Source organism: Glycine soja, chromosome 6 (assembly GCF_004193775.1).
Source record: "Glycine soja cultivar W05 chromosome 6, ASM419377v2, whole genome shotgun sequence".
Classification (NCBI taxonomy): domain Eukaryota; kingdom Viridiplantae; phylum Streptophyta; class Magnoliopsida; order Fabales; family Fabaceae; genus Glycine; species Glycine soja.
Window position 1 is genome coordinate 14327477 of NC_041007.1, and position 24773 is coordinate 14352249.

Consider the following 24773-nt stretch of genomic DNA (forward strand, 5'->3'; position numbering starts at 1 on the left):
TGACTACCAACCTATTACTTGTCCCAGAAGGTTCAGCTTCATAGTGATCCCTTTCAGAAGAAATGTTCTGAAATTGATCACTCCCACTGATCAAGTCATTTTCAAGAAACTTTGCATTCCTTGATTCCACAATCCTAGTGTTGTGGGATGGACAATAGAACCTATACCCTTTAGACCTTTCAGCATATCCAATGAAATACCCAGTAATAGTCTTAGGGTCTAGTTTCTTCTCTTGTGGATTATAAATTCTTACTTCAAACGGGCATCCCCAAACGCGTATATGTCGCAAACTTGGTTTCCAACCCTTGAATAACTCAAAAGGTGTCTTTGAGACAGCCTTGGTTGGAACTCGGTTTAATATATACGCAGCCGTCTTAAGAGCATCAATCCAAAAAAATTGAGGAAGCTTTACATTACTCCTCATGCTTCTCACCATGTCTAATAAGGTTCGATTTCTTCGTTCTGTCACACCATTCTGATCCGGAGAACCAGACATAGTGTATTGGGCAACAATCCCATGTTCTTGAAGAAATTTCGCAAATGAACCTGATGCTTGTCCATCCTTTGTGTATCTACCATAGTACTCCCCACCTCTATCTGATCTCATGATCTTAATTTGTTTTCCACATTGTTTCTCAACTTCAGCCTTAAAAACTTTAAAGACATCTAAAGCTTCATTCTTAGAATGAAGTAAGTAGAGATACATATATCGTGAATAATCATCTATAAAGGTTATGAAGTATTTCGGACTATTTGCATCCATGTCTGGACAACATATGTTTGTATGTATGATTTCTAATAAATTAGAACTCCTATTTGCACCATTTTTAGACTTGTTAATTTGCTTACCCTTAATGCAATCTACACAAGTCTCAAAATCAGCGAAATCCAAAGTACTAAGTACTCCTTCATTTACTAATCGCTTGATTCTTTCAATAGAGATATGTCCTAATCTCTGATGCCACAACATAGAGGATTCTTCATTCACAATACATCGTTTTAACCCAACAGAAACGTGCATTAAAGTAGCGTCATTTTTCAATTCAATCGAATAAAGACCATCAACCAATTGACCACAACCAATAATTTCAAATTTATTTAGTAAATTAAAACCAAAGTTTGTAAAATTAAAATAAAATCCCAAAGGTGCAAGTTTAGAAACAGAAATTAAGTTTTTACAGAAACTAGAAACATAAAAAACTTTCTCCAAATGTAATTTAAAGCCACTACTTAAAATTAAGACGCACATTCCAATGGCCTCTACATGCGAGCTCATCCTACTCCTTGAGTAGATGCACTGCTCACTTCCCACTGGCTTCCTTAGGCTTTCCATACCTTGCAAGGTATTAGAAACATGGATTGTAAAACCAGAGTCAATCCACCATGTATTATGATTCACATTAATCATATTAGATTCATAACAAACGAAGGCAAATGGTGTACCTTTCTTCTCAAACCAACTTTTAAATTTGGGGCAGTCCTTCTTCATGGGTCCTTTCTTTTTACAGAAGAAACACTTTGACTCCTTTTTAATTGTTGGTTGAGTCGGAATCTTTCCTTTATTAGTGCCTACAGACTTCTTCCTATCATTTCCAGAAGTAGAAGATGTCAAATTTACCTTCTCACCCTCTTCCATTATCAATCTCTCCTCTTCTTAAACACACATGGTCATCAATTCATTAATAGACCATTTATCCTTATGTGTGTTGTAGGAGATTTTGAAGGGTGTATACTGTTGAGGTAGGGTGCACAAAATGAAATGTACCAGGAAGGATTCAGACATGGTAACTTCCAGGGTTTTCAACTGAGCCACTATGTCCCTTAAGCGCATGATATGTTCACGCACACCCCTCATTCCAGTAAGCTTAATGGAAGTGTTAGGAAGAAGATGCTCTTCCATGGAAACCTATCATAGGGGTAGTTATCATTCTAGTAGCGGTTATTGTAGTGGTTATTATAGCGGTTATTGTAGTGGTTATTATAGCGGTTATTGTAATGATTATTGTAGCGGTTATTGTAGTGGGAATATAGACATGCAATTGTGTATAAAAGCTCTAAGAATCAATGAATAAGGCAGAAAGAGAAGAATTTAGAAAATTAGTTTGTAAGGAGGTCTTGGTCCTCGAAACCAAGTAGTGTAGTTTTCTTTCCCTCCCCTCTGCTCCTAACAATTGGTCCGACCTGCCACTCTTCAATGGCGGACACTGAACTTTCCACTGCCTGTGTGGATCGTCTCGAGGCCGCCATGGCCAAACTCGCTGTAATTCAAACTTCCACTGTTGCAGACCAAACTTCCATTACTTCCAAACTTGATGTCATTATTCGGATATTGAATACCATGGTGCCTAAACAACCCTCTCCATCTTCTGCCTCTGCGAAGTCACCACCCATGCCGCCTCTGCTTCCCAAGACAACCAACCCAACTTCTTCCTCTGCTAAGCCACCACCAACAGCAGAAACCACGTTGCTTCCCCTTCCCATGGCAACTTCCCACCTTCCCGTTAACAAGCACCACACACTCTCCTTCGAATCCCTCCTGGTCGCCAGTCATCGGTCCCACACAGAGTCCTCTAGTCGTGACATCCTTCACTCTGACATCCACTTCTCCCTTTCTATTGAGTGTGCTGCCACGGTCAAGGACACAAATCTCAACCACCCCTTCCTCCTCCTCATCTTCGTCATTCTCGTCGCTGCCAAAAGGTTCTGTCTCCACAATCATCTTTAGGCACTAATTCTTACACTCATTTTCATTTGGGATCCGGGTTCTGTTTTCTACACCCAACACCTTGAGGACAAGGTGTTTTTGATGGGCTAGGGAATGTTAGGAAGAAGATGCTCTGCCATGGAAACCTGTCATAGGGGTAGTTATCATTCTAGTAGCGGTTATTGTAGTGGTTATTATAGCGGTTATTGTAGTGGTTATTATAGCGGTTATTGTAATGGTTATTGTAGCGGTTATTGTAGTGAGAATGTAGACATGCAATTGTGTATAAAAGCTCTAAGAATCAATGAATAAGGCAGAAATAGAAGAATTTAGAAAATTAGTTTGTAAGGAGGTCTTGGCCCTCGAAACCAAGTAGTGTAGTTTTCTTCCCCTCCCCTCTCCTCCTAACAATTGGTCCGATTTGCCACTCTTCAATGGCGGACACCGAACTTTCCACCGCCTGTGTGGATCGTCTCGAGGCCGCCATGGCCAAACTCGCTGCAATTCAAACTTCCACTGCTGCAGACCAAACTTCCATTACTTCCAAACTTGATGCCATTATTCGGATATTGAATGCCATGGTACCTAAACAACCCTCTCCATCTTCTGCCTCTGCGAAGTCACCACCCATGCCGCCTCTGCTTCCCAAGACAACCAACCCAACTTCTTCCTCTGCTAAGCCACCACCAACAGCAGAAACCACGCCGCCTCCACCAACAGCAGAAACCACGTTGCCTCCACCAACAGCAGAAACCACGTTGCCTCCCCTTCCCATGGCAACTTCCTGCCTTCCCGTTAACAAGCACCACACACTCTCCTTTGAATCCCTCTCGGTCGCTAGTCATCGGTCCCACACAGTCTTCTAGTCGTGGCATCCTTCCCTCTGACATCCACTTCTCCCTTTCTGTTGTGTGTGCTGCCACAGTCAGGGACACAAATCTCAACCACCTCTTCCTCCTCCTCATCTTCGTCATTCTCGTCGCTGCCAAAGGGCTCTGTCTCCACAATCATCTTCAGGCACTAATTCTTACACCCATTTTCATTTGGGATCCAGGTTCTGTTTTCTACACCCAACACCTTGAGGACAAGGTGTTTTTGATGGGCTAGGGAATGTTAGGAAGAAGATGCTCTGCCATGGAAACCTGTCATAGGGGTAGTTATCATTCTAGTAGCGGTTATTGTAGTGAGAGTGCGGTTATTGTAGTGGTTATTATAGCGGTTATTGTAATGATTATTGTAGCGGTTATTGTAGTGGGAATATAGACATGCAATTGTGTATAAAAGCTCTAAGAATCAATGAATAAGGCAGAAAGAGAAGAATTTAGAAAATTAGTTTGTAAGGAGGTCTTGGTCCTCGAAACCAAGTAGTGTAGTTTTCTTCCCTTCCCCTCTGCTCCTAACAGGAAGAGAATTGCATAATGAGTGTGCTAGCAAGCGACTTCTCAGAGGTCGTAAACTGTTCATCAATGGCTTTCAACAGATCTCTGACCTTATCATGTTGGTCAACTGAACCCCGGATACTAGCGGATATGTCGGTTTTTATGAACATAACAGAGAGACGATTAGATCTCTCCCACTTTTCATAGAGATCAACAGCATCAGGTTCGCTAGTTTCAGTAATAGCCGGTGGCTCATCCTTCTTTATAGCATAGTCAATATCCATCCAGCCCAAATGAAGGAGAACTTTTTCCTTCCAAACCTTATAATTATCACCTTTCAAAATGAGAAGGTCACAAGAAATATTCATAGATTGTGAAACTGCAAACAAACACACATGCTCATTAAGAAATTTGAGACTAAACAAATGTCATGTTTTGCCAATGCAAATCATGTCTCAATATATGAATCTAGTGACACAAAACTTGCCTGTGGGTTAAAGTCCTACTCAATTAGATTCATCATGCAACTTTATGATAAAACTATTAAATCATGTTCTTTTCCTTAATTCCTGTGGGTAAATTAAGAAATATAATTTAATATTTTATCCTAATTAATCATACAAATATAACAAAATTCATGTGGGTAGATTTCATCACATTACATATGATTAATCACAATTAATATTTCTAATGTGATTATAAATTTAGCATATAATTTTACTCAATTAAAGATGTTGTGGTTATTCTCTAATTTAATAAAATTATATTAATCACTTAACATTCAAAAATAATCATTGCATAAAAATACTTAATAATGCAAATGTGTTCAATATTGAATCATAAAAATTACATGTATACCAATTTAAAATAACATTGCACGTATATTCATTCAACATGTAATAAACTTTAAAGGATTAAATCCAATTAATACTAGTATTTAACATAATATTGCATGTTCAGCATAACTTAGAGACACGCAATTTTAAACAGTTTGTGCATAAATGATTTATCCTTCAGAAGTTATAAATACAATGAACTGCACCTAATATACAATTAAAGTGTAGTAGCTTAGTGGCAATGTGAGTCCTTTCATGCTTGTAGGGAAAGGGTTCAAAACTAGTCCAAAATGTTTTTGCGTTCCTTTTAATTAAAAAGGAAAACAAGGAAAGAAAAGCTTTCACTGAGATTCGAACTCAGAACAAAGAGATCATATACATCACATCTACCACTGAACCAACTCGTACTTTGTTTAATATTGTTAATTTAAAATGTACATTAACAATTCCAAGACAGTAAACAAAACTCGCAAGACTTCATCTTCAACCTCCAGCGGGGGTAAAAAAAGAAGTTATTATTACCTTGATTTCGAAAAATCCACATCATTATATGCATTTTAGACACCCAAAAATACATTTTAAATCATAGAAAAATTAGAAAACTTATATCATTCCTAATTTTAATGTTATTTTGAATTAAGGAGGCTTAAAACATAACACCTATATATTCAAAAAATAAACTCGGCATAATAGGAACGACCCAATATATTTGGGTGATTGCAAATATATTTGCAAAAATATGAGTTAAATATGGATGGAAAATGAACCAGATTCATAAGTAACAAATTTTTCTAAAATAATAAAATATTAAGGCACGTGCAGCGTGCAGACAACGTGCGCTTCCAGCATCTTCCTCCCAAGTCCCAAGAGTGTGACAGGCGTTCAATTTAATTGGTCCAACTTGCACATTTGATTAAATTACTCGAATCACCCATGTGGGTATTTCCATCTGCTTTATTCCTATAAATAGTATCATGACTCCTTCTCTCACTCGGCGAGTGAAGTAGACACTTGAAATAATGCCAAGTATACTAAATGTCTTAGTCTTAAGAGGGGGGAAAAACTGGAATTCCAATGATTCTTAATTTCTTACAATCCAATCTGCAAACTGAGTGAGATATATAACTTGTTTTTGATTTCTTCCTCATCATTTTGCATATACAAAGATTAAAATGGAAGGGTTTTTTGGAAATTGCTTCAATATGATTTTGCTGATGTTGTGCTTCACCAACTTGAGCATAGCTTTTGCTCATAGTCATATGAATGGATTTGGAGAGCAGCCACTGGCCAAGATTGCCATTCACAAGACCGTTTTGGCGCTACACAGTTCTGCTTCCATTATAGCAGTCCCTTTTGTGCTAGGAACTAAGGTACGTCTTCTCAACGTGTTGCATTAGCTAAGTCCTTTCATCTCAATTGTTCAATAAACAATTGAGTGTATGTAGGCTGGAAGTGAATGGAAATTTTATTGGATGTTGTTTTCGTTTCTCAAAAAAATAATTATGTTTGGACTCAAGTATATCTAATGGAAGTTGAAAATTTTGCACACTTTACACGGATCTCAAATCTATTCGAAATGAGTAATGATACTTCAACATTCATTTATTTTAAATATGTTATTAACACTTCATTTATTCATGTCTCTTTTTTCCTATCATATCATAAACTTTATAATAGATTTGCTTTTTCGTGTTTGAACTTTCCTACTTCAATGAGAAGGCTTTTAACATTTATTATTAAATGAGATTATTTTCAAAAGTTATTGAAAGGAAAATATTTTGATAAAATAATTTTTTATCATTTAATCTTATGTCTTATCCTAAATTTATATATTTAATATTTAATTTAACTTTTTTTATTTCTTTTAAATATAATTTTAATTTTAACTTTAAATTTAATTTACTACTAAGGATGAAAATAGGTCAGATGACTTGTTAGGAGTTACAACTTGACTTGTTTATTAAAAAGACTAGATTTAGACTTTTTAAAAAGTTTTTTTAATTAAAAAAGATAAAATCAAGATTTTAGACTTTAAAAAAGTCGGCTAAACTTGATAGATTGACCTATTGATATTATATATAATTATTAATATTAACATTAATAATAAGTTTGAGAGATCTCTTTGTCTATTTTGACTCGTTGGCCTAAGACATATATAGATTTATTAGTTTGTCTATGAATCTTCTATGAATTTGGTCATGTAAATACCTAGGCTTTCATGTTAGATTGGACTTTTAAATAGACCAAATTAAGGCCTAAAAAGTAACATGCTACAAGGAAATAGGTCAAACTTAGGTTTGAACGGTTTTCACTCCTATTTCCTACTGCGGGAATAAACTAATATGAAATTATTTAAACTTAATCATGTTTTAAGTTCAAATTTTGATTATACAATTACCTTAAATACTCGAAGTAAAGGTTTTATCACTCATAATAATTTTATCCTACTTAAACATAATTATATTCATTAAGGGATACATGTAGTTTATAAAAAAATTCAAATTTAATTTGATTTACTAACTAACTCGGACAAAATAAAATCTCAAATTATTCTCCTTTTATCATTATTTGTATCTTTCTTTATCTATGATATTCATCTTTATTACTACTTGAATGTCAATAATATGTTTAAGGAATTTGTCAACAAGTAAAATTAATATTGTATCACAGTATAAATTATGTATTGTAGATTTTTTATAAAAAAAAATATGTGCTTAAAAATATTAATTTATTATGAATTTTACTTATAATATTATTTATATATTAATAATATATGTTCATAACTTATATATTCAAAAACAAGCACGAGTATTATTGTGCAAAATTAATACGTAGCACTTTTTGTTTCAAATTTCAGAAAAATAAAATTGACCTGATTTGGAAAATATCATTTTCTTTTTTATGTGTATGAATTTGAGTTCATTCTATTTTAGTTTAGTTTAATTATTAAAATTAATATTACGTATAGGCTTTAGCCTCAGTAATTGATTTATGGAATTTACATTTGTGGACATGGTTGGTTATGTATGTATGTTGCAGGGTGAGGATACCCAATGGGTGACTGTAGAGCTAGAGTCCCCAATACCATCTGTTGATGACTGGGTCGGAGTTTTTTCTCCAGCAAACTTCAAGTAATGTACCATCGTTATATGTGAAAAATGTTAGCAACATATTGAGTTTGTAGTGGATGACTTGAATTTAATTCATATGTGATTTACAACTAAAGATTAATCTCATATCTGATCTAAAATATCGAAGTTTGTAGAAATATTTAGAGTCCCACTAAAAATCTAAAAATCCTAATTATAATGATTATTCAAAATAATTGTACAATAAAAGAGAGTCTATAAACGAAAAGTACATTTGCTAGCATTTATAGTTATATAAAGTTAACTAAAATACATTGTAAAAAGTGGACATTCATCCCAACAATAAAAATGTTCATGGTGTTGAGTAAAACTTTTGTCATGGGAATAAGCTAGGAACATATCGCTATTATTGTTGAAACAAACTAAAGGAAGTCTTTTTCTTACATCACAGTTCAGCAACATGTCCTGACACTGACGGCATTGGCTGGGTAGAGGAACCATACATATGCACAGCCCCAATAAAGGTAAAATGCAATGCCACCCTACGGGGTTAACTTGTAGATATGATCATATTAATCAACAATTTAGCAACAGGGAATTTCTCACGTTAATTTTATTTGAATCTTTGTACTGTACTCCTGTTATGTGTATTCTTTTTAGCAAATGAGGCAAAACTTATGCTTTGTTTGTTTCTTAATAAAACTTCTTTTGCTTAGCAAAAAAACTTATTTGAATCTTTGTATCAGTACAAGTATGCCAACTACTCTAACCGAAACTATGCAAAGACCGGGAAAGCTATTTTGAAGTTCCAGTTGATCAATCAACGTGCAGATTTCTCATTTGCACTATTTTCAGGTGGATTATCCGATGTAAGTTGTATTTTCTAATCCTATGTTTGATATCTCCAACTTCTTTTTATTTTTATTTTATCTAAACTACTAAAGCATGCCAATGTTACGTTCTTTTGCTTTATAATTTCATGAAAAATAGTATAATACATGAAAAGGGGTTGTTCTCATTCAGAACAATAATTCAATCTATGCTTACTAGTATTCATCTGGTTGAACATTGCAGCCTAGACTTGTGGCAATTTCGAATTCCATATCATTTGCAAATCCTAAAGCACCTGTGTATCCGCGCCTTGCTCTAGGAAAATCTTGGGATGAAGTAAGTTTATCAATATTTGCTAGAGAACCTTGGTTTTATGTTTCTCCAATTAGTTGTATTCACCACAAGTCTATATTATCGTAATTTTCAGACCACTTAGAAAGTAATTTAAATTAACAAGCAACTCATAATACAAGGCACAAACAAATATGGGAAAGACTACTTTTTGATTTGCTGAAATTAAATAATTGTAATTGATGCTAAGGTTTTAACTTTTGCTAACCATTCTGAAATTGTTGTTATGGGAATTGACTATTATTTTACGTAAATGCAGTAGATAATTAAGATACAAAATTGTTGTTATGGGAATTGACTATTATTGTAGTTCGCCTCCACCTAGAATCTGTTAGATCTTCCTACTAATTACTAAGAGTAAAGGCAGTAGATAATTAAGATACAAAATTGACATATGACTTGGACTACTTTTTAGATGACGCGTAGTTGTTTATGGGATATTTGACCTTACAATTAAGAATGGATTCATACTTAATTGGGGGTTGTCCTCTATTAGTATGAGGTGGAAGAGTGTAAGGGCTTGCTATAGGATCAAAATTTGGGGTAGAAGAGATATTATTCTGAAAAAGAGTAAGAGTTTCAAGTGATACCTCTACAAAATTATTTTTGAATTGGATCAACAGTGAATTTGAGGTTGAAGGAGAGATTATACTATCACCTTCAACCATATTCTCATTTACATTATTCTAAATTTGATTCTCCATGTTCTCATCCCCATTATCTTGAATTCCATCCTCTTTTGTTGTTGGCATAACATCAAATAACCTGATATTTTGGTCAAGTCTATCATAATTCTGCACCTCCAAATCACACCCTCTTTGAGGTGAAGAATGAAGTGTTTTCAAGGGAAAAAACATTTCATGCTCATGAAATGTAACATCCATTGATACAAAAAATCTTTTTGTAGATGGATGATAGGCCTTATATCCCTTTTGAGTGGTGTTGTATCCCAAAAAACACATTTCATTGCTCTAGATTTTAACTTTGTTCGCTAGTGAGGATGCAAATGCACATATATAACACAACCAAAAATATGGGGTGGTAAATGATTGACAAAATTAAGGATGAAATGATGAGAAATGACATCAATAGGTCTCTTAAAGTTTAACACACTTAAGGGAACTCTATTAATAAGATAAACTGCAAAGTTTAAAGCTTCACCCCATAAGTAAGAAGAAATATTACTACCAATTAATAATGATCTAGTAACCTCCAAAAGATGTCTATTTTTTCTCTCGGCTACTCCATTTTGATGAGGGGAATTAGGACATGATGTTTAATGAAGAATACCAATAAATTTCATAAAATTTGTCAACTCATTTTTGTAGTGTTCGCCTCCATTATCAGACCTGACTATCTTTATTGGAATATTAAATTGTGTGCTTATCATTTTGTGAAAAACTTGAAAAACATTACACATATCACTTTTGCATTTAAGAAGGTATAACTAAGTCATTCTTGTACAGCCATCCACAAATGTCACAAACCATCGCATTCCATTATGTGTAGGAAGAGGGGCAAATCCCTAAACATCAGAGTGAATAATAGAAAAAGGAGCATTAGCTCTAGTGTTATTTATAGGAAAAGTAGCGAGATGATTTTTTGTCATTACACAAGTTTCACATTTAAAATCAAAGATATGACAATGGTTAAACAATGAAGAAAATATCTCTTTTATTCTTAGCTTGTGTTTCATCACTTATAGAGTGAGCCATTGTTTTTCCTTTGGTATATTGAGAATTACCTTCCATATAGTAGAATCCTTCATTTCTTTTATCACGACTAATCTTTTCCTTTGTATATTTTATAGAGTACAATATGTGGGAAAGAACAAGAAAGCACAGTTATGGGACTTTGTTAATTGACTAACAGAGAGAAGATTGCAATTGAGAGAAGGAACAAAAAGCACATTAGAAATGAATAACAATGGGGAAATGAATACTGTATCACTACCCATAACTGGGGAAGAAACACCATTAGCATTTATGATGACTGAAATAGAACTATTAGAGAAAAACTGTGTAAACATATTTCTATCACAAGTCATATGGTTTGTTGCACCTGTATCAATTATCCAATCACTACCCTTAGTAACAACAGAAAAACCACAAATTGTTGAAATATACCTGACTTAGCAACAAATCCAGTAGCAGCGGTGGAGTTTTCCTTGGGAGACTCCACCTTTTTTCCTTTTGGGTGTCATTCAGGATAATTTGTATCATCAAGACGCTCAGATGTAAGGATTGAAGACAGATCCTACATATGTGGAGTAGAATTTGATCTATTTGACCTATTCTCCATTTTCGTATTCAAAAGCTAGTCTCCAATTCCTAAAGAAGAGAGGTAATTGGAGTTGGCTCTGATACCATGTTAAGAAAATGGTATTTGGTGATTTTGATTAATATGAGACAGTGAATAAATACATGATCTTCTCTACTATCTCTCCATGATTATTGAAGACAAAATATCAAAACAAAATTACAAATAAAAAAGGAGAAAATATACAGATATTTGAATCAATTACAATTCAAATCATAGTTAATCCTTACAATTAATGGATTCTTACATTTTTATCTAATGCAGATGACAGTTACATGGACAAGTGGATATGACATAAATGAAGCTGTGCCTTTTGTTGAGTGGGGACCAAAGGGAGGAAAGAAAACACGATCTCATGCTGGAACATTGACATTTAACCGAAACAGCATGTGTGGTATGAAATATTTTCATGTCCTTATAATTGAACTAGATTTGCTTGTTTATTACAAAGTCTAAATTCTTATAGTAAACTCAACTATGTCATGGAAAAATGTTTGATTCAAAGGCACACTACCACTACCAGAAGGATAATGATAACAAAAGTCCTATTCCACTAAGTGAGATCAATTGCATGAATTAAACAATACAATTAGACTCAGTCAAAAACCAAATTTTCAAGAATATTATTCACCATGAGATTCCTCTAAATAATTTCCTCCAATGTCTTTCTTGACCTCTTGTCCCTATTTTCAAAGGGCTGAAAACTATGTAATTTAGTTTCCTATAACCTTCTTCGCACATATACAAATTACCTTAATCGATTTTCTGTTAAAAAAAAATCTAAATTGGTGTCACAACAATCTGTTCTCAAATACAATCATTTTGTATCATATCTTGTGTAACCACACATTTATCTTAAGATTCTCATTAATGCTACACCTATTTTTTTCCTATTGTCCCTTTAAAGCCCAACTATACAGTATAGTTAGGAAGCACAGTAACTCACTTCAACATATTTGCTATTTATTTGCTTTATTGAAAATGAATATCAATGCATCAGAGATTGATAATGAGCAATTGATTTAGATGTGCAGCGTAATGAGGATATTTTGTTATTGTACAGGTGAACCTGCACGAACTGTTGGTTGGCGTGACCCTGGTTTTATACACACAAGTTTCTTAAAAGAACTGTGGCCAAATTTTAGGTATGCAAGAAACTATACTTTTATGTTTATGAAACCGTGATGATTTGCTGTATTTTTTTCTGAATGATTTTGTTTTGCTCTTCTTAGGTACACTTACAAGTTGGGGCATATGCTGTCTAACGGTTCTTATGTATGGAGTAAGAAGTATTCATTCAAGGCATCCCCATATCCTGGACAGAACTCTTTGCAACGTGTTATCATATTTGGTGACATGGGAAAGGTAGTATTCAAAAAGAAAATGTATATAGTATTCCCAAAGAAAATATCGAATGAAAGCACAAATTTTAAGCATGGCTAATAAAATGGGGAATATTTAATTTATTTTTTGTTTGCATGTCCTTTAGGCTGAGCGTGATGGTTCAAATGAATATGCTGATTATCAACCGGGTTCTCTAAACACCACAGACCAACTCGTCAAGGATTTAGAAAATTATGACATTGTTTTCCACATAGGAGACATGCCTTATGCAAATGGATACATCTCACAATGGGACCAATTCACAGCTCAAGTGCAAGAAATTTCGTCAACAGTACCATACATGATTGCAAGGTTCTTTTTGTTGCAATCATTTTATGTCATTGACATTTAATTCGAGTTTTACATCTTATTAGACTGAAAATATCCGGTTCATTCATACTGCAGTGGAAATCATGAACGTGACTGGCCAAACACAGGATCATTCTATGATACTCCAGATTCAGGTGGAGAATGTGGAGTCCCTGCAGAAACCATGTATTATTTTCCTGCTGAGAATAGAGCCAAATTCTGGTATGTTACATCAATCTAAATGCAAACTATGATATGTTTGACATTAGTAAATCAGATTTTCTTCTATAATTTAAACTTGTCATCCCACTTTGTCCAAGATTGTGAATTTTACCTTCACTAATTGTTACCAATTCAGTCTTTTATAACTTCATCTTATCTAGAAAAGGCACTGCTTCATCCATATAGTTCATAATTATTAGGAAATCCCATATTGTCTGTCTCAATTCTTGGAATGCAACTTACATATTTATTGGATAATTTCACTTATAGTCAATTGGTTTTAAATTGAAATCTAACAATAACGCAATTTTTAGCTTTGGCAACTAAAAAAAAAAAACTTTTCTACTTTTCGATGGTAATAATTAGTGCGTAAACTACAATAAACGATCAACATTGCAAATATGCAGGTATAAAGCAGATTATGGCCTGTTTCGTTTCTGCATAGCAGATAGTGAACATGACTGGAGAGAAGGATCAGAACAATACAAATTCATTGAGCATTGTCTTGCAACAGTAGATAGAAAGCATCAACCATGGCTAATCTTTTCAGCTCATCGTCCCCTTGGCTACTCCTCTAATCTTTGGTATGGCATGGAGGGTTCATTTGAAGAGCCCATGGGAAGGGAAAGTTTGCAGAAGCTTTGGCAAAAGTACAAAGTAGACATTGGATTTTATGGTCATGTCCATAACTATGAAAGAGTATGCCCCATTTATCAGGTATGCATATATGATAGCTAGATACCAAGGGGGATCTAGCTCTGTGAGTTATTGTAAATTCTTTGTTATCTATCTTCGATTCTTAGGAATGAAAAAATACAATGTCTAGCTATATATACTGCTTCTCATTTCAATTCAACATTGTTTTTTTAATCATCCTAATGCATGTGGTACAGAATCAATGTGTGAATGAAGAAAAGCATCACTACTCTGGCACTGTGAATGGAACAATTCATGTGGTTGTTGGTGGAGGGGGAAGTCACCTGTCAGACTTCACACCATCACCCCCTATTTGGAGTCTTTATAGGGACGTTGACTATGGGTTTGGCAAATTGACTGCTTTCAATCATTCATATCTCTTGTTTGAGTACAAGAAAAGTAGTGATGGAGAGGTCTACGACTCCTTTACCATTTCAAGAGACTACAGAGATGTTTTGGCCTGTGTGCACGATGGTTGTGAGAAAACTACTCTAGCAACATGAGTTATGTTGTGTCTATGTGTAGACCCGATATGGACTTGAAATAAAATAAATTATTGTCCAAATAAATAATGGTTAATTTACTTACATCCGCTACTCCATATGAATAATACTGTAAAAACTTCAAATTAAACCGTCACATTGCCATAGTGTGATGATGATCATAACCTAACTGCATTATTTTTTTAACATTGATTATATATATAATTGATGTAAAAAATGTTATATTTTGTATAAATTTATATGAATAACTAATTTAAAAAGTCATTATTATAAATTCACAACGTATGTCTAACCAAAAAATGACATTTTAATTTTATAAGAACAAGTACTGAATTTTACAGACAAGAATTCTAAATATTTTCATATTAATAATTTGCAGCAAGGAACCAGTCTCAGATCCATCACTGTTATTTTTTTAAACCTGAAAACATATGAAGCACTCATTGACAGCGAGAACTGCAGAGACTATTACGCTGGGATGAGTAAAAAACATAAGTTAGGATTGAAGCATATTGGCTTTTTTATTACTAAGTTTTTATTGTCATGGAAAAATGTTTGATTTGAAAGCACAACTTTGTTCATAATTTCAAAAGCTAAAAACAGAGTTTTAGAAAATAGAAATCAAACACACCCCACTCACTTTAATAGAACTGCTCAAATCAATGCACGAGACATTGATAGTAGGCTATTAATTTAGATGTGTAGCATAATAAAGAAATTTTGTTATATATTCTGAAGGTGAACCTGCAAGAAAGAACTCTTGGCTGGCGTAACCCTAGTTTTATACACACAAGTTTCCTGAAAGAACTTTGGCAAAATTTGAGGTATTCATTGTTGGTAAATCTTTGTGTTTTAATTTAAAATTTATAAATATATATTAATTCTATTTTACAAAATAAAATATTTATTTTAGATTTTCTTAAGATTTTGTTTTAATGAGTCAACTAGTTTGTTAGATTTGTTTTGACAACTGTAGGTTAATTTACAGCGGTCAACGATCATACTTTATTTGTTGTGCTTAAGGTGACCTGTGCCTATATATTCTCTTTCCTCATTTCTAAAAAAGATGACAGAACTATTTTCTCCCAAAATTTTCTATATCTTCTCTTATAAAATAATTTATTTCTTGAGAGTAAGAGCATTGGTGTTCATAAGGTACGGGGATCCTTTCACTGCACACGATCGGAACCAACAGGTTGTCGTATCTTGGGAGAAGAGCGCAATCAGAATTTCTTACCCGTGCAGTGGGGGCGTTTTCTCTCTAAAGATAGCGTTTATGCGCTTCAACCCAGGCTATATCTTTTTTTCCCTAATTTTTTTTTCTTGTGCCTATTGTATGTTATAATCCATTATTCATGTGTTGTCAATTAAATTTATTTTGCTACTGTTATTTTGTTATTTAATTCAAGACTGTGCATCTTCTTCGTATATTATTTTCCTTCATTTTTATTTTATTTTCTAACATTCATATAACTAACCCTTTATGTTTATGGCACTATGATTTGTTTCTGAAGGGTTTTGTATTGCTCCTCTTCTCAGGTACACTTACAGGTTGGAGCATGTGCTGTCTAACGATTCTTACATATGGAGCAAGAAGTATTCGTTTAAGGCATCCCCATATCCTGGCCAAAACTCTTTGCAACGTGTTATCATATTTGGTGACACGGGAAAGGTAGTATTCACAAAGAAAATATTGAATGAAAACTCTAATTTTAAGTATGATTAACAAAATGGGGGAAAAAATTTTATTTTGTTTGCTTGTCCTTGAGGTTGAGCGTGATGGTTCAAATGGATATGCTGTTATCAACATGGTTCTCTCAACACCACAGACCAACTCATCAAGGATCTGGACAATTATGACATTGTTTTCCATATAGGAGACATGCCTTACGCAAATGGATATCTCACAGTGGGACCACTTCACGGCTCAAGTGCAAGAAATTTCGTCAACAGTACCATACATGATTGCAAGGTTCTTTTGATTGCAGTCATTTTATATCATTGACATCTAAATCAAAATGAGCATTTCGTATAACACTGAAAATATTCGGTCCATTCATACTGCAGTGGAAATCATGAACGTGACTGGCCAAACACAGGATCATTTTTTGATACTCCAGATTCAGGTGCAGAGTGTGGAGTTCCTGCAGAAACCATGTATTATTTTCCTGCTGAGAATAGAGCCAAATTCTGGTATGTTACATCAATCTAAATGCAACCTATGATGCGTTTGACATTAGTAAATCAATTTTTTTTTTCTCTAATTTAAACTTGTTATTTCACTTTGTCCAAGATTGTCGATTTTACCTTCACTAAATGTTACCAATTCAGTATTTTTATAACTTCAACTTATCTACAAAAGATACCTCTTCATCCATATACTTCATAATACAATTTTTAGCTTTGGCAACTAAAAAAAAGTAACATTATTTTCTACTTTTCGATGGTAATAATTAGTACGTAAACTACAATAAACGATGAACATTGCAAATATGCAGGTATAAAGCAGATTATGGCCTGTTTCGTTTCTGCATAGCGGACAGTGAGCATGACTGGAGAAAAGGATCAAAACAATACAAATTCATTGAGCATGGTCTCGCAACAGTAGATAGAAAGCATCAACCATGACTAATCTTTTCAGCTCATCGTCCCCTTGGCTACTCATCTAATGATTGGTATGCCAAGGAAGGCTCATTTGAAGAGCCAATGGCAAGGGAAAGTTTGCAGAAGCTTTGGCAAAAGTACAAAGTAGATATTGCATTTTATTGTCATGTCCATAACTATGAAAGAATATGCCCCATTTATCAGGTATGCATATACGATGGCTAGCTAGATATACTGTTTCTCATTTCAATTCAGCAACATTGTTTTTCTAATTATCCAAATGCACCTGTTGCAGAATCAATGTGTGAATCAAGAAAACCATCATTACTCTGGCACTGTGAATGGAACAATTCATGTGGTTGTTGGTGGTGGGGGAAGTCACTTGTCAGACTTCACAACACCCCCTATTTGGAGTCTTTACAGGGATCTCGACTATGGGCTTGGCAAATTGACTGCATTCAATCATCCATCTCTTGTTTGAGTACAAGAGAAGTAGTGATGGAGGGGTCTATGATTCCTTTACCATTTCAAGAGACTACAGAGATGTGTTGGCCTGATTTAGGAACCACGTATATAGAATCATATCAAAGATGACATGATTATGATTGTGTGAACAATGTGAATTCTAAAAACTATGACGCCGTATGGCTAAGCATTATTGTTAACTGGCGGTGCCATGGGGGAATGGTCTGGCGGATCTTTTGCCAACTGCCATAGGCAATTTATGAAGGAAGGCTCGCTTTGGCAGCGCCATAGGCCACAATGGAGTGTTTGTATGGCAGAATATTGGTTATGCGCCATTGATAACACTGGCATTATAAAATATAATATTAACATGAAATCACATTAATTAGAATAAAACGCATCAATGTTTCATAATTCAACTTTAATTATAGTGAAAAATAACGAAATGTTATTATTTATCTAATCATTGTAGTATATTAGTAAAAAAAATCAAAAAACTGAAAAATACGAGTTATAAGTATTCCATAGAATTTAATAAGTATCCGATATGTCTCAATCAAATCAAATGAGATACATACGGAATACCATCTGACAATCCATTTCAAGTATCAGTGCTTTGAAGGGTAAGATAGAGGAAGTCTGGCAGATAACTTCATATATGTAGTGATTTCAACTTTAAAATTTTAATAGACTGTACAATTGATATGCTACACCATACACACTACATGGCTCGAAATAATAAAACTCAATCAAATACAACGATTAGACTACCAGGCATCAAATGAACCAGACAATAGAAGGATAACATGCATATGTGCACCTGCTCCCATCTGGGTTGAAGAAATTTCGTTTACAAATCACAATAGTCAATAGGTATGACTATTTCAAGTCTCTGCCTCAGCAAGTGTGGTAGTTATCAATCTTCTGAATCCCCAATATAAATTATGAAAGCCTTCACAGAAATAAGCATCCTAGTGAACCAAAAATTTAAGGTGAAAAATCTTAACATTGCGCTCAGGATAAAAAAACAGATGCAACTCATAATGCATTCCTGTCAACCATCCATCTCAACATCACAAGCTTTGCTTTCTTGATCAACTGGTAAACCGACAGATTCCAGCAGACCTTCAATTCTGAGGGGAGAGTGTCGAACACTGTGTTGGAACATAACCTGAAAGTGTAAAATCACAGCATTGTTGTAAACAAAAACAATGAATGATGAACACATTGATTGTGAATCTATGATGGTTCACGAAAGTGTTCTGACAGACATACAGACAGACAGTAAATCCGACTAAGCAAAATAAGCAAACTGATTTGATAAAGTTCTCCTACTCTCTCCTGGATTTCAAGCTGGGCATTTACAGGGTTAGTTCCACATGAATATTAGGAAAAAAACACAAGGAACAGGGAAGCATCAACAAAAATCAATTCCATTAACTCTTCTCAGGAAACTGTCATTTTCTTTTGCAGATAATTGAGAAAGCCTACCAAAAGTTCTAGCTAAATTACCATTGTGTAGTACAAAGCAGTTTCCATAAATTAAAGGAATCATGTTTAGTGAATATGGTTGGAAAGAAATGCTAGAACTTTGTTTAAGTGATGCTTTTGGAGTTTATTTGGTATAGAGTTGTTCACTTAGCTTTCTTGTGGTATTCCGCTAAAGGTGTTTTCAGGAGGGCTGTCTTTGGTTGATCCGCCGAGAGATTGGTATACAGTATTACATGTTTCATGCTCTTTGTTTTTCTCCTTTTTGTCTTAGATTAGATTTTGAAGATATCCAATCCTCTGGCTTGTATCTCATTTCTTTCTTAATAAATTATTTGTGTATAAAAAAGAAAACTAAAGGAATCATCACAAGTCATGTCAAAATGTTGAAGAAATGATTGCCTTTTGAAAGATCATGGCAACAACAGAAATATCAAAAGGCACATGTGAAATAGAATAAAAATATAAACTAAATCTCTGACTTATTCACCACCCTTAAAGCATCTAAACTAAGATACATGTTAGTTGATTTTTATAAGGGAAAACCCCAAAAATACTAAAGGAATAAAGATATGAAACTTAAACTGAAGCCTTAAATGTAAAAATTCATCAAATTACCAAAACCCCAAATCCTTGCATCAATAGTCATCATTAAGCACTAATTATTAGAGTTAAGGTAATAAGTAGAATCTACCCTAAAATCAAATGGTACATCTAATCCTACTACAATTATATCAAACCAAACTACCAATTTGGTCCTCCAAAGATTGTGACATCATATATAGGGCTTCCAAAGATTAAAAGTGACAGTAGAATAGTTTTTTTTGTCAAGCAAACTACCGTACATCACAATAAAGATCAATTTGATGTCACTTTTTAATCTTTTGAAGACATATTCAATGTCAAAATCTGTCAATTGATGTCAAGTAAATCTTTGGACAACTCAATTGGTAGTTCAGTAAATTATATTCCCTTAAAATTGTTTCCATTAACATTGTTGCATTTCCCACATTCTTACAATCCATCAAGAGTAAAATGTTAGTCATTAATTGAAAGGAGAAGTTGCAAAAAGTAAAAAATTTTAGAGCTTTGCTGAAATATTCCCTTACAACCTTAGAGAAACTATCAGCAGAGGCACGAGCTCGATTGGCCTTGCCAAGATAATGTAGATCGGCTTTCTCAAGCTTCCCATCCATCAAAACAAATCCTCCCTCTCCAATTGAAAACCGTAGAAGACATCCTGAATGCAGCCCTGACTGCAAAATTTAAGAAAGTTACATAAAAATTATTTGTTAAACTATAAACAAAGAAAAGTGAGTTTGATGCCTAAGATGTAAGCTTGTTTATTGTTAAAATTTATGATGGGAACTCTATCATACTAACCCATCCAGAATTAATATTTCTCAGCCAACCATTTTTATCAGTTCAATGCTGTAAAAAAACATTAATATCCTAGAAACAATGTAAGATTATATAGTGGCAGAAACTTTCAATTGGTTGAGCCTCACAAATCATAACGATTAGGCATCGGATGCCAATTTAAAATAGAGACCACTTTCAAACAAACCTGTTGTATAAAGCTTCCATCTAAACAGCCAAACACCACAGGAGGATCATCTGAGGTAGTCAGTTTTCCATCTTCTTGAAGCTCCAAAACCACCTGTTTAGAAAGCCAGGGAAACTCGTTAAGCAATATCACATATGCAGAATACAAGTGTATCTTGTATGCTGAAGTAAATATAAAAATTAAAAAGTAAAGGCCTAAAAGGGTATATAAACATAAATTATATATATATGAATCCAATGGGTAGATTTAAAATTTTCATAAAGTAGATCAAGTCTATAAGTGTGACTAAGCCCCAAACCGAGAATTAGTCACATAGCCAACCCAAAGAACCGAAGCGTGTAAGGATACTTTAAGGTCTCACAAGGGAGTCAAAGGCCTTAATAACAGTGGTTAGCAAAAGAAAGATAAAAAAGATCAGGTCCATAAAATATAAACTATCATACAATTTAAAAACTAAATATTTCACCACACCACTTTAGTTTAGCAAATAATGTTATTCAAAATATAAACTATCATCAAGATTGATCTTTTTATAATAAATTTGCTTTTTAAAGTTGGATTTATGTAATTTACTTTTTAAAATAAAGTTATTGAAAGTATTATTTTACAAAGTTTGATATCTGGTATCGATAGATCTTATCCCTACACACACACGCACCAGTTCAAAAGACTTTCTACAATTGTAGGGTGATGAGTATGGGGAGGATCAAGTGCACAGTCTTACACTCTGCTCAGCCCCATGCTTTACATAGTCAGTTTCAAAATAATTACCTTCCACAATCAGTTCTGAATTAAAAGGGTAACACTTAACTAGTATTTCTTATTCCTACCTTTTACATAATGTCCAAAACTATGGCTTGCCAAAACCTCTAGAGATGCAGATAAAGAAAATGCATATTTCATTAATAAAAAGGGCAAACTAATGCACAATTGCGCATTGCTCCCCCCCTAGTGAAGTCTAAGGATGTACAAAATCTTACCCCCACAAATAGAGAGGTTGGTTCCAGGATTTTAACCCATGACATTTACTTCAAGGCTAACACAAATTAAATCCAAATATTGTGAAACCAAGCAATCATATAATCTTGTTTTTCATCTCATATTTGACCGTGTAAAATGTAACATCAATGTGCACCACAAAAACACTTTGTAAACTATGCCTTTGGAAACAAAGTTAAAAGAACATTGCATGTAATTATGCTTTAATTTTTAAAGTATTTAAAAAAAAAAGTTTTTTTGAGACTCCAACCACTGTTGGTACATCTATTATAAATTTATTATGGAGATCCAATGCAACTTGGTTAAAAAGGCATAAATAAGTTAATAACCAAAGTTTAGCATTCATATGTTCATAACATAATCATCACTTTTGTTTTAAAAAGAAGGAAAAGATGCCAGCTTTAAACAAATTGAACTTAGAAGATGGCCAGAAGCTGCTATGACATGTTGGTGAGTTTCTCCTATTTGTGCATCCCAATAAAAACCTTTTTCCTTTTAGTTCCTTAACCAATGTTAGGGCACTGGTTAGCATTTGCCTTCTTTATAATATAATATAACAAGATCTAACTCAACAAACAAGATGCCATAAGGAAGAAAAAAAAGTGTACAGGCGCACATGTTCAAACACAGTATTTTCTATATAAAACCTAAAACTGTATCAGAGCAACCATTAGGAGGTACCCACTTTTGCTTCAAAATCGTAATTGGGCAATTTTCTTTGACAGTAGATAGTTGCAATGAACAAGAAGCAAGAAAAATTGATCCATAAAATGCCTAACAAGGGGAACCAGTGATACATACATACACTTCTCAATCCCAGGGGCTAGAAATCCACATAATCAAACAATGGAAATATAGGCATGAAAGCAAAGCAATGAATGATAAGATGTAAAGGCAACAAGCGAAAAAACCTGCTGTTGGTTTGGAACCTGTCCTTTACTGTCTGTGTCCAAAACATATTGACTACAGTTCTCGTCCTTCCAAACTAATGCTAACGGCGTAATTCCTGCTTGGTAGTGAGAATGCCTAAAGAAGACGTCAAATCAAAAGAATCAACTCAAAAGCAGATTCATCAACTGAAACCTCACTAAAAGTAATACAGGCCATAAGAACCATGACACGAGTTGAAAACACTATATTTCTAAACAATTATGCAAAACAATCATGTTTCGCACTAGAGAACGCACTCGCCAGAGACCCCAAAAGTTAGGTATGAAATCAAGCAGTGTGAACAAATCTATTAGGTTGGCACTTGGCATTAACAAAATGTTTGCTTTGATATGAAAGAAAGAGTAACGAATTACTTGTTATAAAAAAGAAGACCGTCTTTGACATAAGGCACTGGTGCTGAATACGCAGCATAGAGACCACTCGAGTCACAACTATACACGGGAACCAAACTGAACCTATACTTGTGATAATACGAGGGAGGGTCAAAGGCACCAGTCTCTGCAAGCTTCGAGGTCAACCAGAAGAACCTAAACTCCGCAGTGCAATCAGACAGAGGGTAATCCCGCCAACAAACCATGTCAATAACGTAATAAGTCTGATCCACCTGTGCCACCACCAAACATCAGACACAAAGCAAAAACACACAAACATTAAAAAGAAAAACAAACAAAAAAAAAACAAGACATTTCATTCGAATAACCTAGGAAAGAAGCGGAGATATAAGGTGAGTTGGGTGGTTAAGGGAGAAGGGAAGGAGGGAAAGGTCATGGGTTCAATCCCTGCTATAAAAAAAACTAACAATTAACAACTAACATTTGCCCATAAAAAAAAAACCTAGGAAAGTAGCAAGTAGTAGCAACCTCGTGAAAGATGCAGTCCAGTATAGAGTAGGAGGGGTCCTTCTTCCTTGCCCCGCTAGGCAAGGCGGAGGGAAACCGATGCAGAATGGCACCGTTCCGCAAACGACTTATCGTCGTTCCGTTGCACGAAACGACGAAGCACCGTTTCCCGGAAGGGCGAGCGAAGACGAACCTGAAAAAGGATGGAAAACGGAGATTCGGTTAATGTCGAACTTGTAGGGAAGCACAGAGAGAGGTTCGAGGAAATTGAGTTTAGGGAGAGAAAAAAAAGGGACCAGTCTTGGGCGAGGTTGTTGGGGATGTCGATCATCCACTCCGGGTGCATGAGCTGCTTCGCGAACCACTTGCGAGCTTCCGCAGCTGAAAGCGTCGACGCTCCAACGATGTCGACGCTCTCGTAGCCGGAATCCGAACTGGCTTCGGTTTCCGCGAGTTCGGGTTTGGGTTCGGATTCTGGTTCGGGGGTTTTGGGTGGGAGAGAGAGTGCGGCGGAGGCCAAGAAGCGCGCGTGGCGCTGGGCGTCTTGGCGACTCTGTGCCTGGCGGAGCAGAGACTGTTCCCTGCGCCGCTCTTGATCGGAGATCGCTGGTCGCTTGAACGGACGGCGGAGATCATGCGGTGCCATGGCTCAGTTCAGCGCCTCGTTTGATTTTGAATGTTTTGAAGACGAGAATGACAAACAGGAGAAAATTAAAAGTGAGACACTCAAAATTTTCTTCCTAGAAAATTCAAATTTTGTTTGTAAAATGGAGTGGGTTTAAATGTAAATGGATCTAAAATAAAAAAAATGAAAATTAAATCAAATTGATTTTTTTTGTTTTATTTAGATGATAAATTGAACCAAAGTGTTATATTTATATTAACACTCATAATGTTATATGTTTTATATGTTTTATGTATATATAAATTAAGTTTCAATGTATATTTTTTATTGGGAGGAATCTTTTAAAATATGTTTAATTTAAAATGGATGAAAATTTGACATGATTGTAAAAGGTTTAATATATTAATAAGTTTTATAAATTGTTATTAATAATTTTTTAATATAATTTAATTTTAAAAAAAATAAGATATATAAATTTTAATAAAATAATATTTTAGTAAAAAAAAATTAAAACTAAACCAAATCATAAAATATTAGTTTTGTCGATTCAAATTTTATTTTAGATCAAAATCAATTCAAATTGAATCATATAAGTTTGATTCAAGTTATTTTT

The 24773-nt window shown here is 34.4% G+C and overlaps 2 protein-coding genes and 1 pseudogene across 2 annotated transcripts; 2 read left to right on the top strand and 1 right to left on the bottom strand.

Moving 5' to 3' along the window:
• The first annotated feature begins 5904 nt into the window (after positions 1-5904).
• LOC114416207 (nucleotide pyrophosphatase/phosphodiesterase-like) lies at positions 5905-14715 on the top strand. Its single transcript, XM_028381069.1, has 12 exons — positions 5905-6289; positions 7959-8050; positions 8460-8532; positions 8755-8877; positions 9083-9175; positions 11774-11903; positions 12573-12654; positions 12742-12874; positions 12999-13204; positions 13298-13423; positions 13831-14140; positions 14317-14715. Exons 1-12 carry the CDS (start codon positions 6092-6094, stop codon positions 14620-14622), a joined length of 1872 nt encoding a protein of 623 aa, XP_028236870.1. The 5' UTR covers positions 5905-6091; the 3' UTR covers positions 14623-14715.
• Positions 14716-16123: 1408 nt separating this feature from the next.
• LOC114415844 lies at positions 16124-18240 on the top strand (annotated as a pseudogene).
• Positions 18241-18320: 80 nt separating this feature from the next.
• LOC114416208 (snurportin-1) lies at positions 18321-24270 on the bottom strand. The gene is made up of 7 exons (XM_028381070.1): positions 23832-24270; positions 23557-23728; positions 23050-23300; positions 22657-22771; positions 20747-20839; positions 20292-20435; positions 18321-18862 (listed from the first exon to the last, which is right to left on the bottom strand). The coding sequence occupies exons 1-7, from the start codon at positions 24179-24181 to the stop codon at positions 18746-18748; spliced, it is 1242 nt and encodes a 413-aa protein (XP_028236871.1). The 5' UTR covers positions 24182-24270; the 3' UTR covers positions 18321-18745.
• Positions 24271-24773: the final 503 nt, after the last annotated feature.

Excerpts from the sequence above, each read along its gene's own strand:
- LOC114416207 (XM_028381069.1), top strand. The coding sequence starts at position 6,092 with ATGGAAGGGTTTTTTGGAAATTGCTTCAATATGATTTTGCTGATGTTG. Across the intron at positions 13,205-13,297 it reads GTACCATACATGATTGCAAG|TGGAAATCATGAACGTGACT; the intron begins GTTCTTTTTGTT and ends TTCATACTGCAG. Across the intron at positions 13,424-13,830 it reads GAGAATAGAGCCAAATTCTG|GTATAAAGCAGATTATGGCC; the intron begins GTATGTTACATC and ends GCAAATATGCAG.
- LOC114416208 (XM_028381070.1), bottom strand. The coding sequence starts at position 24,181 with ATGGCACCGCATGATCTCCGCCGTCCGTTCAAGCGACCAGCGATCTCC. Across the intron at positions 22,772-23,049 it reads GGTCTTCTTTTTTATAACAA|GCATTCTCACTACCAAGCAG; the intron begins GTAATTCGTTAC and ends CGTCTTCTTTAG. Across the intron at positions 18,863-20,291 it reads CTGCTGATAGTTTCTCTAAG|GTTATGTTCCAACACAGTGT; the intron begins GTTGTAAGGGAA and ends TTACACTTTCAG.